This window comes from Triturus cristatus, chromosome 12 (genome assembly GCF_964204655.1).
Source record: "Triturus cristatus chromosome 12, aTriCri1.1, whole genome shotgun sequence".
Taxonomy (NCBI): domain Eukaryota; kingdom Metazoa; phylum Chordata; class Amphibia; order Caudata; family Salamandridae; genus Triturus; species Triturus cristatus.
In genome coordinates, this window is record NC_140595.1 from 177,106,241 (window position 1) to 177,124,875 (window position 18,635).

The 18,635-nt window shown below is 45.8% G+C and overlaps 1 protein-coding gene across 2 annotated transcripts in view; it reads right to left on the reverse strand.

Moving 5' to 3' along the window:
• The window catches only part of LOC146773029 (palmitoyltransferase ZDHHC3-like), a 73,903-nt gene that overhangs the window by 10,639 nt on the left and 44,629 nt on the right, over positions 1-18,635 (reverse strand). For both annotated transcript variants that reach the window (XM_085638564.1, XM_085638563.1), the window contains exons 6-7: positions 6,265-6,379; positions 3,750-3,822 (exon numbers count right to left, since the gene is read on the reverse strand). In XM_085638564.1, coding sequence (XP_085494690.1) covers positions 3,750-3,822; positions 6,265-6,379 — 188 coding nt within the window. The remainder of the gene's footprint in view (positions 1-3,749; positions 3,823-6,264; positions 6,380-18,635) is intronic.

Below are 18,635 nucleotides of genomic sequence, written 5' to 3' on the forward strand. Positions count from 1 at the left end.
TCACTCAATAAACAGTTGTTTGGTGACATGCTTCATCACAGAGTCCCTCCGATACTCGGGTATCAGGGACATGCTGCAACATTTAAATTACAAGGGAGCATGATTATAGCAGTAAGGGACATTGACGGAGAGGATCACCATGGAAAGGTTAGTCATTTTAAAATTGCTTTCACAGTACCCTGGAATTCCCTTTATTCTTGGGTCTGTTTTGGCGAAGCTAAAAAATGGTGTGGGGTTAAGTGGGATGGGCTGGGTCGTTATCTCCTTATACCCTTTTTCTATCGACATGTTTCGGACCGACGCCTCACATCTGCAGCATGTTATATTCCAACTAGAGCTCGCATTGTAATTTCAAAAATGTATAGTGTTCCCTACATATGTATACAAAGAAGTTTAAAAAACAGCACATTCTTACAAATGTGATGTTCGACCCTATAGAACAAAAGGTGAACCCTTATTATCACAAGGCAAACCATTACACCCCAAACCCATAGGGTAGACTCCAAGCTCCCACAAATCAAACTAGGAGGTTGACTGCAGAAGATTGGTGAAATTCAAGCTACCAATCCTGTAATCATCACATGCACTGCTCAACTTTTTTTTTAAATTGTCTTGCAAATCAAACCAGGACAGTTTGGAGACTAGTAGGAACGTATATAATATAGGATCAATAATTAGTATGAATCACAGACACCTACTTTCTATTGGCTGCATAGGAAAGGAGAGAATATTTTCATATACCAGGAATGTTGTTCTTTCTTGTAAGTCTTAAAATAAATAAGGCATTGTTACATTTAGGAGAGATATCATATTTTGAAAAACTAAGACCCTACGTTGACTTGGACATCTGTGGCTTTTTGGTGATGTAGTAACTGGGGAGTTGCAATGCACAGTAAAGGAAAGGTATGGTCGAAGGATACTGATCTCCTTCTTGTGCTCAAGGTGCGAAGTGAAAATGTTAAGGTATGTGTCGGATCACTACATCACGGAGAGCAAACAATGGACGAGATGAGCTTTGGAGACACACCGCCAATTACCTGGGAGGATCTGAGGAAATCATACACGCACCAATGAGTATTTCATGACACTTAGCATTTTTAGGGTCTCATTATGTGAGGGTGCAGTGCAACCTAGCTTTTCCTTAGTGGGGCAGAGGTGAAAAAAGATCCCTTGGGCAAGGATTGGATATGTAGAATTATTCAAAGAAAAGGTCACAGATCTGTCATTTCCCCTGCCCTTAGCGGGAACCTTTAATTACTTAGAGACTTTAGTCCTAGAAGTAGAAATTTATTGGACTGTAGAAATGAAACATGAAAAGTGCATTGTAAATGTGCAGCTTTCAGATCTGTTCCGTTGTGTGGAGGTCATAGTGATTATCTTGTTGGTCGTTTTTGGTTGTTGAAATTTCACGCATAAAATGGACTATAATTTTTTTTATTTATTTCAGAGATGGCAAAAGTCTCATTCATTGTGTGCGACACTCAAGCAGGTATCCCCAATCTTAGTACTGCCAATTCTTTAGGCCACTCTGACGCAAAGTCGTACAAGTGGGACTTGTCTCTATTCTGTCTGTATGATAGACACAACATGCTTAGCTAAGAGTCCATGCTAGGTGGTACTTCTGGAAAAATCCTGCAAATACCTATACATTTTGACAAATATAAAAGATTAATATGGCAGCAATAATTGTTTTGAAGATCGGAACATTAAATTTAGGGGAAAACAGGGAAAGAAGGAGCACATGTAACAAATGTAGTTCTAAACTGTACAATACGTGATTCATAATAAAGACGGGCAAATAAGAGGAGAAACAATGACAAACATCACATCTGTAATGCTTTGTAGAATTGTTTTTTCATTTCTTTCTTTTACATGAAAAAGGAACATGAACACAGCCACGAACACGGCCAAGGACACATTTGGCTGTGTCCTTGGCTATGCTCATTTGTTGCATGTGCTCCATTCGGAGTTTTCAAGTGAAGGTATTGTGTTGTTTTTAAAAAAAATAATTGGCCCTAGGAGTGATCACTTTTCAATTTAAGGGAATAGCATTGAGCGCGGTTAAATTTATCACAATCGTTCAATTTGTATTTTGGATTGCATTTAGTGGGATTGCCCCCTAGGCTGATTGATTCCGAAAAGCTACAGCAGACCCACAGAATAAGACTGTTTACAGAGTGCTCGTAGTTCTGGTACGTTAAGACTGCCATCTTCCTGGATGCATACAAAACACTTGATCAGGTGGAATGGGACTGTACATTTCATACTATGAACTGGATATCTAGGTTTGCCAACACGATTCTATCACTGTATCAAAAAGCAGCATTGGGCACACCCTATTTAATCTGCCAGATGCACCATGTAGTTCTGGCAGACCACCCGCGTTATCACTAATATCTATCAAAGATTTGGAAATTAGGTCCAATTTTAACCAAAATCGTGCCTCAAGATAGGCGGGCAGGAATTCGATTTCACGTCAATGACTAATACTTTGCTTTTACTGCTGACATACAGTCCAAATTACAATTCCCCATAAAAGCTTATTTTTCAGTTAGTGCTTCATGATTGCATTAACTGGCACAAGCATTAGATATAGCTACTAAACTCCATTGAAACAATGGACGAGCTTTGGGCCTTCTTTTAAATTGGGTCAAAATTGATTTAGTTACATTCAGGTATAGTCTGAAAAGCAACTATTAACAATCTGACTATGAGTAATAGTCATGCTCCTGCACACAAATACATGCCTTCAATAATTCCAATATATTTATGTGGGTATTTTACAATGAAGGGAAATGGAGACAGAATCATTTTCTATTGGATTAGATACTAAAACAATTAGAGGTATGCAGTATATCGGATTAATTCTGTAATGACGTCACCCGAAACCGGTCCCAGTATGCTTGTTTCCGGTCCAGAGAAGACATGGCTTGGCAGTTCGGGCTGGACTGTTCCCATGAGGCACCGGGTAAAGACTAATTTGCATATAGCTGTGTCTGAACTGGGGTGGTGGAGTGAGCTAAAGAATGATGGATTAAACCCAGATCAGTTGACTGGGGGTGAGTGTTTGATTAGCTCAAACGCTCAGTCCATCATCCCCTTTGGTATCGCTTTGTTCGCCCTAAGTTGGCAGGGTATGCCCAGACGTGGGTCCCTTGCTCTCTTTGCCACTGGAATCAAGATAGCCTGGCTGACGAGGGTTATGAACCCGAAACCGGTCCCAGTATGCTTGTTTCCGGTCCAGGGAAGACATGGCTTCGCAGTTCGGGCTGGACTGTTCCCATGAGGCACAGGGTCAGACTGATTTGCATATGGCCATGTTTGAACTGGGGTGGTGGAGTGAGCTAAAGAATGATGATGGATTAAACCCAGATCAGTTGACTGGGGGCGAGTGTTTGATTAGCTCAAATGCTCCGTCCATCATCCCCTTTGGTATCGCTTTGTCACGCCTTTTTAATCATCAGTCTGGCAATCATAGGAGACATAATTCAAGAGTCCTCAAGGTTATTTATAAAAAGAGTCCAGAAATCAAAAAGGGCTAACTGATAGCGGAGTGCGTTAGCAGGGTGAAATGTGGGGAAGATTCAAGCAACATGGTTTTACACGTATTAAGTTGCGATAGAGTATGCAATCCTGTTAACTGAAATATGGGCATTATCAAAATCCTCAGTTGAAACAATTTTGTCATCATCATGACTTCAAAGAAGACTTATCAGAATAAAGAAAACCAGGCACCGACGTATACCAACCTGATCAAAAGTAACAAAAAACGCAAATAAACCAAGTACAATGGACTCCACCAGCAGAATGATCCAGTGCACTCTAAAAGCAAAGAAATGGAAACAGAAGTTAGACTTTCAAGACCTCCCTACATTTCACCAGAGTATCTGACCTGGTATCAGGGCAATTATCAATCTGAGCTTGAGCCCTGCGGAGTATACACCGCTGGTCGACAGAAAGAGCATTTCAACAACCCACTCGGCACACTTAAGCTAGCTTCCTTACTCCTTCGGTTGTTGAGTGCGAGCATCAGCATTCAGAACGTAATATCAAGACATCCTAATGTTCACACCACAGGTTTCGCAGTACCTTCCCCCCACCCCATCCGACAACAAGCCACTAGGAACTCTAAGTGTTTAGAGCAATGTATGAGGCTGGGCACAACTCTGAAAACCAGGTATGGAGAAAGCCAGGAGAGGAGCAGTGAGTTGCTAAGACCCATCATTGTCAAAATGCCGTTCTTGAAGGATTCCTGCGTGGTGATCCAGGCAGGAGGACAATCACTGCGCAGGAACCTTTTGGAAATGAATGGCTAACATTTCTGCCCTCCCATCAAGGCTATTTCTTCTTGGATATCATGGGAGGGCTGCACCTTCAGCGCAACAATCTTTTCCACTAAACTATCAACTTTTTAAATGGAGCGATTCCTCCAACCCAACTTCATATAGACCAAATCCACCCAGGAACACATCACCAACAGCCTAACACCCCACTTGTAGGACAGAGTGACAGATAGTGGTTTACCTCCTGATCTAGCCTCTAGGCTCAAAGTATTTGTTTGACGCTAGGCAGCATCAAACAAAAGGGCTCGGATTTCTGCACTCCAGACACACAGAATAAAAGGAAAGGCACTGCTGGAAAGGAGGACTGGGGTCTCCCCTTTCAGTGGTGCCTGTGCTAAAATGATTCATGCTCCAGGTATGGGCGGGGCAATGATCCCCAAAGATATGCATACTCCCTAGCAGGGAGCCATCGTGCGACTCCCCGCATCCACAACCAGATTTTGTCCTCCCCTGTATCAACCCTTGATCCAAGTCATCTCTCGCCGAATGGTGTGCCACATGTACATGCTAAGGGTGATTCGTGCAACAGAGCCATACTCATTTAGACCAGTGTCGTCAGCAGAGCCATGGAGGACTATTGGAGAGGGAAGACTGCCTTAACTCCATTTTCCTGGGACTAAAGCCCTCATTTAAAGACCAGTTAATTCTCCTTTCCAACGGTCAAAGAGTAGTTAATAAAAGGAGCCTCATCTTCCTAGCAGCTCCCCATACTTTTATGTGTTTAAATCGCTATTTACACATATTGAATAAGCAAAAACTGTCACATTTTCTGCCAAGAGCAAATGTGCAACTAGCCTGCATTCCCATGCGCCTGATAAAAACAGATCCCACATGTGTGGGGGGAGAGACCACATGGCAGCGAAAAAGATCTGTCAACTGTCTTGAAGTCATTCTTCCGGGTAATGGGCTTAGTGTGATGGGTGCTTGTGTCAACAGGCATGTAGCAACCAAACACGTTGTTAGAAAACTAGAGACCCCAGAGAATGTCGCGAATTGAGAATTCAGGCCGCCACACTAGACTTCCTTACCCACAATGCCCCACAAATTTCAAGTATTGTTAAAATAAGTATTCCTCGGCTTTACAAACAATTAAAAACTAGAATTTGCAGCCCACAGCAAATGCCCTACCATTGACTATTTCCTCACCCCTCTTTATTCAATAGCACACGTTTTCCAAAAGTGCTACTCAGGAGGTTTTCCAAGTCCTCCAATTTCTTCAAAGAGCATAAAAGTGCCAAATACTATTTGGATGCAAAACTAAGCAAAAACGCTGAGAAGCTTTGTACGAAGATATACAGAAGTACTTACAAGTGGGCAATTCCAATCTTCCACTTTTTGAGTTCACCCAAATCAACACAATGTATCATCGCTTACCCAACAACCATTACCATGCCTGTTCCCGATTGGGGAGTGTGGTGTATTTCTGGTGCCCTAACATCAATGTCCGATCTTGGATTACTCTTACTTCCCATAGAGATCTGAATCCATCTCCTGTGACCTACCACTGTGAACTGCATCAGTGACGCAGCCCTCCGAATGTAAGCCACCCTCCTGCCGCCACCTTACCAACATTTACTAAACTATTTCTTACACTTATTCGGGCTAGGGCAGACAATGTTCAGCCTGCCTACCTATACACACACGTTCAGCTCTTTGGCCCTTAAACATCTGAATGAGCTTTAAGTCTTTACAATAATCACAAATGTTTTGGGTTTCTGACACATAGGAAACTCCATTTTTATTCCCAAAGGATCCTGGAACACAATATAGAAAGGTTTTGTGTTACATCACCAGCAAGAAACAACTACAATGCTATTAAGAAACACTTTTAATACAGGAACGTAGTATTCCACCAATGGTATTATCTGGCATACCCGCTCCTACCCTCTCCCCTGTAGAAGCTGTAGTCACCCACACTTACATATGGGCACGGTTATCAGGCGGTGCAGTCTTTTCCGTCTCTCCAGAAGGCCCCCTCACCAAAGGCCATACCCAGGTGGATAGCAGTAGGCCCATCGCATACAGACTTAATATACCTATGAAAGAGAAACACAAAATCATCTGCTAGCGGTGGCCTTTGCAAGCATTTTGAATGGTTGTATAGTTGTCACAACGACGCAGACAAGAGCAAACATGACACACACGAAAACCAAGAACCTGCAAACAAATAGCTAAAGAGGAGCCCCATGAGAGGACAAAAAGTCTGCAAATTAGAATGCTTCTGCCTACAACATTCTCCCATCATGATGAGGATGCTTTCGGAAGTTGCAGAGAAACTGTCCATTGAATGTTTTAGGGTGATTTTACTTTTTTTAATTTTTATTATCGTGATCAAAATCATGCAACAGGAGGGATAATCATCTATAAATTCAATATTTTACCGGGGTGCTTCTAAGAAACGGTCAAGAATTCAGATCAGCTAATATGGCTAGGTGACTAGTTTCCTGTTCCTAATTGCCGGCTTAGAGGCCTGTGGTTCTCTCCTTGTATGACCCAACTTGATTGGGGCAACCACCCTCCCTGTGGCCGGTGTATTTGTTTTATCAGGCTGCCGTCACACTCTACATTTGTCGGAGCAGCGAATCACTGGTAATTTCCTAGCAGTATGCATTCCTGTTTCGCCTTCAGTGCTGCCAGCAAGCTTACAAGTAGGGTCTGTCATTCTCTATTTTCAGGAATAGAGGGTCAGAGTTGCAAGTGAGATGTCCCCTAATGAAAGAGTGGGCAAAAGGCATGAGAAGTGTGAGAGATGAAGTGGATAATGGGGCATCAGCCTGGGAGAGGCGGAGGGGATGGACAAATAGCTGCAGGAAAGGCGAGCTAGTCCCTGTGTAACAATCTTACAGTAGGGTTTGATTACATTTGTATTTATGCATTTGTACAAAGCACATTTCATTTATAGGTATGAGAGAGTTGTAAATAAAACAAGGCGAAGACCTGCTTCGCCCTTATATGGAACATGAAACGTTTCAAGTACTCCCATAACCAGTGGAAAGCAATCAAGTTAAAAAATACAGAAGACAGAATGAAAGGGTGGAAATGAAAGGACAGAAAAAGCACAAGGCAATTATTCATCATCATTAAGATTATCAAATTTAAATAATTAGGATATCATTACACATTTGAGAAAAACAGGTCTGAGAGAAGCAGCAGAGGAAGTGACGGATTCCTCTGACCAGATTATCTTGTTGTAGAGAGCATCTCGTCACCCATGAGGGTATCCAGGCGCCGTGAAGGCCAGTGCAAGCGTGTGGTAATGCTGGGCCTGAAAACAGGTTGTCTCGATGGTCCATCAGAATATGCCTCGTTATCCCGCAGTCTTTGTCCCTGCAGGGAATTACAACACGGTTGTTACAACGACCGCGTTGTAATTCCGCATACCATTACCCCGCAAGTCATAATAACGACTTGCGGAGGGGGGCGCTGGATGTTGGATTAGTCTAATTTACTATTCCAACTCCAGTCTGTGCAGACATTAGGGAAGGTGTTGGATTTTAAATCCAACACCTTCTCCCCCCTCCGCAAGTCGTTGTTCCGACTTGCGGAGTAATGGTATGCGGAATTAAAACGCGGTCGTTGTAACAATGTCGGGAAGCCTCCGCTCAGTAAGCCCCCCTGAACTTCAAAGTGCGTGCTCTGACCGAACTACACACAGGCGCTTTATTAAAATCAAAGAATGAACACTAGCGAGGTGGAGTCTCACAGGAAGGGCAGCACGAGGCACATACATTGTTCAATACTAATTTGTCCTAAAATGAATAGGATGCAGCGAGGGGCAACAAACAGGGCTCGAGTCGGGGTACCACGTGGGTGGACGGCGTCCCCCCACTTATTTTACCGGGTGGACGCCGTCCCCCTGCGCAAAAGCTGGCCGCATTGAGGGCTTCACGAGGAAAACATAATCCCAGCACACCACCAAATAAAGCATGAGAGGAAACGGCGCGCGCTCACAAGGGGCCCGGGTTTGGAATAGGAAGGAAGTGTGATGACAACGCCGAGGTTTGCTGGTGGCAGCTTGCCCCCTTCACCTTTCGTGACGACACTTCCTGCCGTGACGTCACTTCCGGAGACACCACCTAACTTGGAGCGTCCCCCCACTTCTTTTTTTAGGACTTGTGCCCTGGCAACAAAGGCTGCGTAGATAAAGGAGGCAGCCTGGCTCTCGCCGCGCAGGGCACCGTGAGGGTGGGCATATGAGGCAATGTGAGGTGGGCATGCGAGGCGTCGTGAGTGTGAGCACGTGACAGCTTGGATTGGTAATGCGGGCACTTGAGCAATGCACGAGGGGCCGGTATTCGAATTCCAGCTGTGAGCTGCTTTTTTGAGCAGCCTGGGGGCCGATTTGGGCGGTTTCTGTGTTCTTCGATGCCGCCAGCGTCCCAGTGGGGCCCTGAGTGGCCTTTCTGGAGGTAAATGGGCCTCCATTACCTCCCTCTTATCAAGGGCAGAGGTGTCGCTCCCTTTCTCTCTCTGGGCCGGCCCATTAATATATGCATATTGATCGGGGGTAGGGGACCTGAGAAGAAGTGGCCTCACTTGTTTTCAGGTGTGTTCCACCAGTGTAAACTAATCCGTTGATTTTTTAACCCCCCCCCCCCCCCCCCCCCTTTTTTTAATACAATTTCGCCGAAGCTGTGTTTTGCAGAAAGGCAATATGCAAATGTGAGCCACTTTTTTTTTTTTGCGTGCCCGAGCCGATTCTTGATCCCAATCCAACCCTGGCACGTGAGGCACCGTGAGGGTGGGCATGCGAGGTGTTGGCAGGGTGGACATACATCTGTGCATCAATAACATCAAAGTGGGCATTTACCATGAGCAATAGCATTATCATTACGTTACAACCAACTCCCCACATTGAGACAGGTTTTTGTGGCTTCTGATGTGGGAGATCTGGACCACGTTGCATCGAACTATGTAATGTTACAGTTTTCCGTTCACAAGAACGCATGCTCTTTTTGTGACCGCCATGACAGACACAGCTGAATGGAAGTTCGCCCGATGTAAAAGTCAGAAGTGCGCTTGGCTATGTTCGGTGCCATTCAAGTGAATTGTGAAAGCAGATTGCCAGACAAGCATCATCATCGATGTTAGCTTTCATACTGTACCCAGTGACCAGCCCGGAGTAATGATGCAACAGCGTCATCTAGTGGCATGATCTCTCCTTACACCTCGAATGTGAAAAGGAAGTTTACTCCTAGTCTCGCTGTTGGGTGGTCTGTACCATTCATGCTTTTAATGTGCTATTTGGACCTCACAAGTAATACGGAAGCAATACAGACTACTGGTAAAAATGTATGTAGCTCCAAAGAGAAAATGGCTGGGGTGGCTTAATCTCCCTTTTGACAGACTGTAACAGACTAGGAAATCTATACACTGCTCACCTTTTTGTGATTTCTATGAAACGCAAAACACAGATAAATGTGCGCAACCCATCAAAACAAACTGACATAAAATATAAGAACGTCTTTGATAATAAACTGCTATTAATTATAACAAACAAAAAATCAACATAACAAATTGTCAAAACAAGCATAGGGTGACCAGACGTCCCGGTTTTCCCCGGACGGTCCCCGTTTTTGGAGAAGTGTCCCCGTGTCCCGACACTTTTCTCCAATTCAATGAAATGTCCGGGTTTTTAAACAGTGTCCGGGTTAAACATACAAATGTCCCGGTTTTTCATTTGTTTCAATTGTTTGAGCATGCGCGTGCATGCTCTCTTTGCACTGATTAAAGCGTGACGTTTAGGTGAGCGTTGTAGCAGGAAGGAAAACCGGACTTTGAATGGGATGGGGGGTGGGGAGAGGTGCTCCTTTCATTCCACAGCGCGAGGTTCAGCGCTTTGAATGTGACCTCTGTCTCCAGGCCGAGAAGTCAAAGGATGCAATCTGCATACATTCACACCTGAATGCCGGTCACTTAGGGTGCTTCCAGAGATACCTTTGTTTTGTTAATGCAGCGCTCCTGCTCCAACAGCTACTGATGGCAGTGCGTCTTTGAATGTCTTTATTTTGTAAAAGCCTACTTGCAGGACCTGCTTATATCCTTGTTTAGAAACAGTAACCTGTTTGTACTTCGTGTCCAGGGCCGGCTTTAGGGCGGTGCGAGTGCCACCGCACCGGGTGCTGGCTTCCTGGGGGCGCCGTGTTTTAAAGTTTATTATGCTTTTGAAGCACCTGCTGCAGCGTTTCTTTACCCCCAGCAATTACCAGGCCTCGCATAAATGTCAAGATAACTCGTGTGATTAATAATCTTCCTGGAGAGAGATCAGCATTTTGTATAGTTGAGGTTTTGACTTCGGTGAAGTTAGTGTAGAGGGTTAACATGCCTGCTGCAAAGAACCTGTACCAAGTAGATTACAGAGTGCGTATGATGTAAACAGATCAGCAGATTACTGCTTTCAAAAGAGATATCCTTTTGTTACTTGCAATTTATAACTTAAAGTCCTGATATAGAATAGTGAGCTATTAACTTTCATCCTAGAACTGCATACACACTGCAAAGTATACATTATTAGAGCATTGATTAATGTTGCAAAAAGGGATAATTTGGCTAGAAATCGATTCTTATTATTAAAGAAAACTCCCAACTATGCGGTTTCTTTTTCGACTCTGCGTTTGTGCTTCTCCACACAAAGCACTCTTAAACTATACTGCCTACCAGTATGGATGACATGTGACTCCCTACACTTTTAGTCCTTTGGCTTATGTAACATTTCCTATACACTGATTACACATGCATGATTGATTGTCTCTGTGTAATGTGTGTGTGATGCGAAGTGCTCGGACACCCTACACTGGTATGAGTGGCGCTATATAACTAATTCAATGCATCTGAGAGAGTGTGGTTATGGAGACTTGGTCACTGTTAAAGGGTGCTAGTGAGAGAATCCGTGGTGGAGGTGGTCTTGGGGGGGCGCCAACAAACACTGTCGCACAGGGCGCCACCAGCACTAAAGCCGTGGTCACCAACTATAGCAAATGTTGAGGCAAAGTCTGTTTAAATGGAATTAATGGTTACAGCCAATAAAAGACCTCTGATTTGTCGTCTGTAATGCTTCATCTCGGTCTGTGGAGGGAGCTGTCATTATAGTCCTTTTTCTATGTCCATGGCAGCTGTCAAATAGTCCTACCTTTATGTCGATGGTTACTGCAAACCGTAGTCCTACTTCTATGTCTATGACCTGTCCCCGTTTTTTGTTTTGAGAATCTGGTCACCCTAAACAAGCACCCAAAAAATGTTCCCCGAGTCTCCTCATCATGGACAGAACTGTGAATGTGGTATGAAAAATGCCCCACCCACTCGCAGAACTCCGCGGACTCTCAAAGCCCCCCCCCCCCCCCCCCCCGTAACTCCGCGGAGTAAAACTCCACGAGTACCGCCCAGGCCTAATTTACTGCCATTCTTTATTTATCAAGAATGTGGGCTCTAGATTTGCAATTGTCTATTTCCCGTGCTATATTCATCATGTGTGTCTGAGCATAATCCACTGTGACCGTTTTCAACCTTCTCAGTACCCTCAAATGCTTCATGGTCGCAGCTTAACCTACCTGCACCGAAGCATTGTAGTTCTATTGTAATTTGTTAGTGCGCAGAGCAAAGGAAGAAAAAGACTCAATGAGAGAAAAGACAAGGGAGAGAAGGTAAGGGAAAAGGCAGAATAGGAGGGTGATGTAAGAAGCAAGAGCACGAAGGGAGGTAGTGTGTGAAAGGGGAAGAATGAAAGGATGATGAGCACGGACGAGAGACAAAAGAAGGGAAATGGAGAGAGAGGGTTGCAGATGACAAAATATTAGAGAAGAAAAAGGAGGGACCTGAAAAAGGAGATGCAGAGGGAGAAGAGGAAAGGGAAAAACTGGAAATAAGAAGGAGAATAAAAAAAAACAATGAGCAAAGAAATGAAGTAAAAGAGAGGTGTGGATCAAAAGTCACAGACATAAAAAGTTTGACAAAAGATTAAAACAAGCATTGGCATAGCCAATAGGTCTCGCCTTTGGGACCTTATAAGTGTTTAGCCATGCAACAGTTGCATAACTAAACACTTTAAGGTCCCAAAAGCGAGACCTATTGGCTATGCCAATGCTGGTTGTAACTGCTGCAATCTATTGAAGCCTCACGGAGAACATCAAAGCGCCCGTACGGCCCCGAAAGTGATCGCAATCGCGGTAAAACGCGACGCGCGCGCCCGCACACATGCACTGTAGCTCTAGGCTGGCCTGGTAGCACTTTTTGGAGCCCTCACAAAATGTCTCGCCAGACCAGCGCATGCGCTGGGTCAGGCAAGACCTAAACAGTTGCATGAGAAGGAAAGTGCAAGAGAAAAACCAAGACAAACCGGGGGGGGGGGGGGGGGCTTGTACACGCGGGGTGGATACCGCCCACCCACTATTTTCAGAGGGTGGACACAGTCAACCCTGCCAAGAAGTAGGGCCCCACTGAAAAATATGTTGAATTCGTCCCGGTGTAATTTGCAAACACAGGGACACATTCTGCAGCGCCTGCACGTTGTTGTCTGCTTTCGATCCGCAACAAAGTGCAGGCGGGGAGGGGGCTTTCTTAGTTCAGACTCCTGCTGGGCCCATAACAAAGGCCCAATCTGAGGGGTAATCGGGGCTCCTTTTGTTGGAGTCTCCTGGCTGGGAGCAGTCAGGAGTCTCACACCTAGATGCAAACGCAGCAGAGGGGAAACAAAGGCTCACACCTTGTTAGCACTTCACACATACTTAAGAGATGCAGCTTTTCACTTTGTTCAGTCCCTGTTTAGGAGATATGCATGCACTGTAAGAATGTCAGATGTGTTGGTCTTTCCCAGTATTTACTTAAAATAAATATCATGTATATAGTGCTTACTACCCACGAGGGTTGAAATAATTTAAATACCACTATTTTTTCTTTTAAAGGACTATGGGTAGAGGAAGTTTGAGCAGACAAAAGGGAACATTGTTTTATGTGTAGCTTACAAAAGTGTGAATCTTCTGCCTAAATCAGGAGAGTTTCCCTATATACTTGAAATACGCTCCAATGTACTCACGATAGACATGTTAAACATATATGTGAGGGCTTAAGATCTGATGTCACTTCTTAGGATGCCACTTCCTGTGATGTCACATGCTGTGAAGTCACACGCAGCGGTGTCACGCACCATGATGTCACGCGCCGCGATGCCACTTGCATTCAGATTAACTAGGTTAGTCCCCCAACTTCTTTTTTTAGGACTTGTGCCTTGGATACGGGAAAAGTGGCAAGTGAAAAAAAGTGGAGGAGAGAGAACCAAAACGTGATGCTATACGATGAAAGAGTGAAGTAAGGAAAGATGGTCGGGGAGAGAGACAGAGCAAAAGAAAAAGGGAGAGTGAAAAAGAGGGAAAGATTAAAGGAGAGGTACGAAGCTGTACTGACAATCTTTAAACTTGAAATGCAGCTTTAAAACAGAGGCATGGAGAAGATAAATCTACCTTGTGGACAGGCCGCATTAAACCAAGCCTGGTTCGGAATGGGGAGGGTCAAGGCCATAAGGCAACTGGCATACTGACTGGAGACGAGCGGTCTTCTCCTTGAACACGGGACTACTTTCCCAAACATTGTAGCAGTGATAAAAGTGCATACAGCAGATTCAGTGACAAGACCGGGCGGGCCCCCCTCCTGCGCCCGCAGCCATTGGTTTTGAACATGCGGTGTCCAGGGGGCTTCCTGGTGCAGAGGATGCTCTTGCAGTGACGTCATATGTGTAGAAGTGAAGAGTGCAAATGCTTCTGAGTCAACCATTGCGCCCTGACTGTAAGGAACACTTCAAGTTAGGATATAGCAAAAATAATGTATGTACTGCAGCTCTGCTGTCACCTGTGCACTTCCACCGTTACTTTAGGTATGACAGTGCATTTTCGGATCTGAGGAGTATAGAAAAGAAACAGCTAATTAATGATCCATACACTTCCATGGTCTGTTATTATGTTACCTGGTTTTATATAGCGCTCAGCTGCCCCAGCAAAGGGGCGTCCCGGCGCTTCTTGAACAAACAGACTGGCAAACAACGATTCAAAGAAAAGGAGCCAAGACAGACCTAAACACCCCCTGAGAACAGATAGGTCTCAACGGCCTTCCTAAAAGTCAAAAGTTCGTCGATGGCGCGGATATGGGCAGGAAGTGAGTTCCACAGCTTGGCAGCTAGTACACTAAAAGAGCGGCCACCGGCCCGGACCCTTTTAAAGCGTGGGACTATAGCCAAATGCGAACCTGAAGATCTTAGGGACCGCGATGGTACATATGGTAAAATAAGCTGTTCGAGAATCGGAGGGGAAGAATATTTCAAGATCTTAAACGCGAGACATAAAGACTTAAACTTAATTCTCTGAGAGACCGGGAGCCAATGTAGATCATAAATAGTTCTTTTTGCTGAGCATGATCTAGGCAGGCCAACCAGAGCTCTAGCAGCAGCATTTTGAACTCGTTGGAATCTGCAGAGTTCGGCCTGATTGGCTCCAAGCAAAAGAGAGTTTGCGTAATCCAGCCGAGACAGAATAGTAGCTTGTACAATAAGCTGTCTGGTTGGAGCATTGAAAAATTTAAAGATCGGTCTAAGTCTTCGCAGGATCCCGAAGCACGTGGCAGCAGTTTTCTTGGTATAAGAAACAAAACTAAGTTTAGAATCTAGCCAAATGCCCAGATTCTTTACCTCAGTAACAGGAAGGGGGGTAGGGCCAAGCTCCGGCGGCCACCAACGATCTCCCCAGGCTTGACTCTGCTTGCCAACAATCAGCACCTCGTTTTTTTTTGCATTTAATTGCAAGCAGTTATCTGTCAGCCAACGGGCCACAGACCTAATTCCCTCGCAGAACTTGGTGGCTTCTAGGTCAGATGCCCCACTAATCGCAACCGCTAGCTGCGTGTCATCAGCATAAGACACCATAGTCAAATTACAACGCTTGAGGACTGCAGCCAGCGGCTGGACATAGATATTAAAAAGTGTGGGGCTAAGGGCTGACCCCTGAGGAACACCCTGAGTGATGGAATGGGGCTCAGACTGGTAAGGAGGGGTAACAACCCTAAAAGTCCGACCAGATAAAAACGAACGGAACCAGTCGAGTGCCACATGATCGACACCAGTCTCAACCAAGCGCTGTAATAAAATTGGATGGGAGACGGTGTCGAACGCGGCACTGAGATCTAAAAGTACCAGAGCCGCCGTTTGACCAGAGTCGACCAAGGTTCGCAGATATTCAACCATAGAAAGAAGCGCGGTCTCAGTACTATGGCCGGGCCGGAATCCATTCTGCGAAGAATCTAGAATATTAGCAGAATGGATATGGTTACAAAGGATGGTGTTAACATAGGCCTCGGTCAATTTCGCCACCCACGGAAGGAGAGAAATGGGGCGATAGTTCTCGGAACTTTAAAGGATCAAGAGCGGGTTTTTTCAAAATAGGCATAACCTGTGCCTGTTTCCAACTGTCCGGAACGGAGCCCGACTTCAAAGATAGGTTAACAAGCTCGCAGAGCAAAGGGAAGCAGAATGATGCCGATTCCCTGAATTGAGCAGGTCGACGAGGATCCATAGGGGATCCCGTTTTAACTTTCCCTGCAATCTTATCAAATTCATGCAGCGAGAGTTCAGGAAAAGAACACAAACCCAAGGTAGTTGTCGAGTCAGGAACCCGTTTCTCCGGGCAGATGGATGAACTAGGGAAGGAACGGTAGATAGCTTCCACCTTCTCCACAAAGAAGGCTGCCAAGCCTTCACAGTGACTAGCTGAACAAATATCAGCAGCTGTGGCTCTACTAGCGGTAAGATCCTTTAGTACCTTAAATATTAGCTTAGTAGAGTTGGAGCTCGAGCTAATTTCGCGTGAAAAATAAGCGGCACGGGCTTTACAAATCGCCCTATGATAAATTTTTATCTTGGCAAGGTACAGTGATTTTAGATCAGGCTGATATGATTTGCGCCAGACTCTCTCAGCTTGCTTACAAGATTTCCTTAGAAGCCGAAGTGAGTCGTCATACCAAGGGCTAGGTCCGGTACATCGATGCTTACACTTCCTGATAGGAATCAGGGAGTCTAGAGCACTCGTCAGCCAGCTACATAAGTGATCATAGCCCACCGCCACGTCAGTGAAAAAGTCCAAAGGATGTCGACTAAGAAGCTGATGGAAATCAGCTAAATTTAGTTTATTCCAGGGGCGTCTAAAAGACACCGGCACCGCTGATCTAACAGGAGGGTCATCGATCCGAAGATTCAGTTCTGTTAGATGGTGGTCAGTCCAGGCCATAGGCCTGGGGGGCAGAACTTTCACCATAGATAAATTGGTGAAAAAAGGATCTAAAATATGCCCACCAATGAGAGCTGTCCTTAATCAGCTGAAATAGCTGAAGAGCTTCCAGATCAGCAATGACGCTGCATACCGCAGGAGAATGAAAAGCATCTAGATGCAGATTTAAGTCACCTAAGATGCTAAAATTGGCAGCCTTTAGCGCTAAAGCACTAGCAGCTTCAGGAAGGGCAGCTCTAAAAGCCGCGTCTGGACCTGGTGGGCGATAAATAAGTAGTCCAGAGAACGTAAAATGTGGACTAACAGAAATGCGAAAATGAACACTTTCGCAGCCGACTATGTCCAAGACCGTCCATAGGCACGAATAACATGACTTAACCACGGCCGCTATGCCGCCACCTCGTGAGTTACGATTATGCGTATACATCACATACTCCACCGGGAGGGCTAGATTGATCACAGCCACGGCATCATCATGCAGCCATGTCTCCGACATGAAAAGAATATCGGGGCTTTCTTCCACAAGTAGAGTATGGATGTCCAGATGATGTTTAACTAACGACCTCACATTAAGATGACAGATCTTAAAGTCAAGAGAGGTCTGTGGAGTTGGTCGAGGTATGGTAGGCCGGTCTGGGCATTCACAAGAAGCTACTCTAAGACTACAGATAGGAACAGGAGTTGGCAAACTAAATGCGCACTCCTGGCATAGATAAGGACCCAAAAGAGGATGTAGCTGGGCTTGGAAACAGTGCGAAGCAACGCGGAGCCGAAGCAGCTCCTTGCGCGTATAATGCAGCATTGCCAAGTCCACACAGTCGCAATAGCGCCACACCAATAGCTATACAGGCCGCCACAGGCCCTGCCTCGGCGCGGACGAGCGCAGACGGGCAGGACTCTGGCACGACTCAGGCGCAGGGAGGGCGCTCCCGCTGCGCGTCACCGCTGCGCGCTGAAAGGACTGGCTTAAATAAGGTAGGCAGCGTCTATGAAGCGCCACTAAGAGGTTAAAGATGGCGTCCAATATCCTCCCCCACAGCTCCCAATCCAAGATGGCCGCCAAGTTCACAGCGAACCGACCCCAGGGACAGGACCCGCTCTAGCAGCGGTGGTCAACACAATTATAGTGCAGGTAAGAGGACCGATAGGAGGGCAGCCCAGGAATTAAAACCATGTCCATATTATGTCATTGATATCTCTGTTGGGCGGCTTGAGGGAGGGCAGAGGAAGGAACCCGGGGGTGGGAGGAAACCACAAGGGGGCACGGTGGGTGGAGAGCAATATGGAGGGTGCTGTGGGGGCAGAAAATAAACAGGCGAGAGCAACGTGGCACTGGGTTAGAGAGCAGGAAGAGAGAGCAGAGAGCGAGAGAGCTGGAAGAGAGAGCAGAGAGCGAGAGAGCAGAGAGCGAGAGAGCAGGAAGAGAGAGCAGGAAGAGAGAGAGCAGAGAGCGAGAGAGCAGGAAGAGAGAGCAGGAAGAGAGAGCAGGAAGAGAGAGCAGGAAGAGAGCGCAGGAAGAGAGAGAGAGAGCAGGAAGAGAGAGCAGGAAGAGAGAGCAGGAAGAGAGAGCAGGAAGAGAGAGCAGGAAGAGAGAGCAGGAAGAGAGAGCAGGAAGAGAGAGCAGGAAGAGAGAGAGAGAGCAGGAAGAGAGAGAGAGAGCAGGAAGAGAGAGCAGGAAGAGAGAGCAGGAAGAGAGAGCAGGAAGAGAGAGCAGGAAGAGAGAGCAGGAAGAGAGAGCAGGAAGAGAGAGCAGGAAGAGAGAGCAGGAAGAGAGAGCAGGAAGAGAGAGCAGAGAGCAGAGAGCAGGAAGAGAGAGCAGGAAGAGAGAGCAGAGAAGAGAGAGCAGGAAGAGAGAGCAGGAAGAGAGAGCAGGAAGAGAGAGCAGAGAGCAGAGAGCAGAGAGCAGAGAGCAGAGAGCAGAGAGCAGAGAGCAGAGAGCAGAGAGCAGAAGAGAGAAAGGGAAGCAGGGGGAGAAAGAGAAAGAAACAGGGGGAGAGATAAAGGAGGAAACAAACAGGGGGAGAAAGAGAAA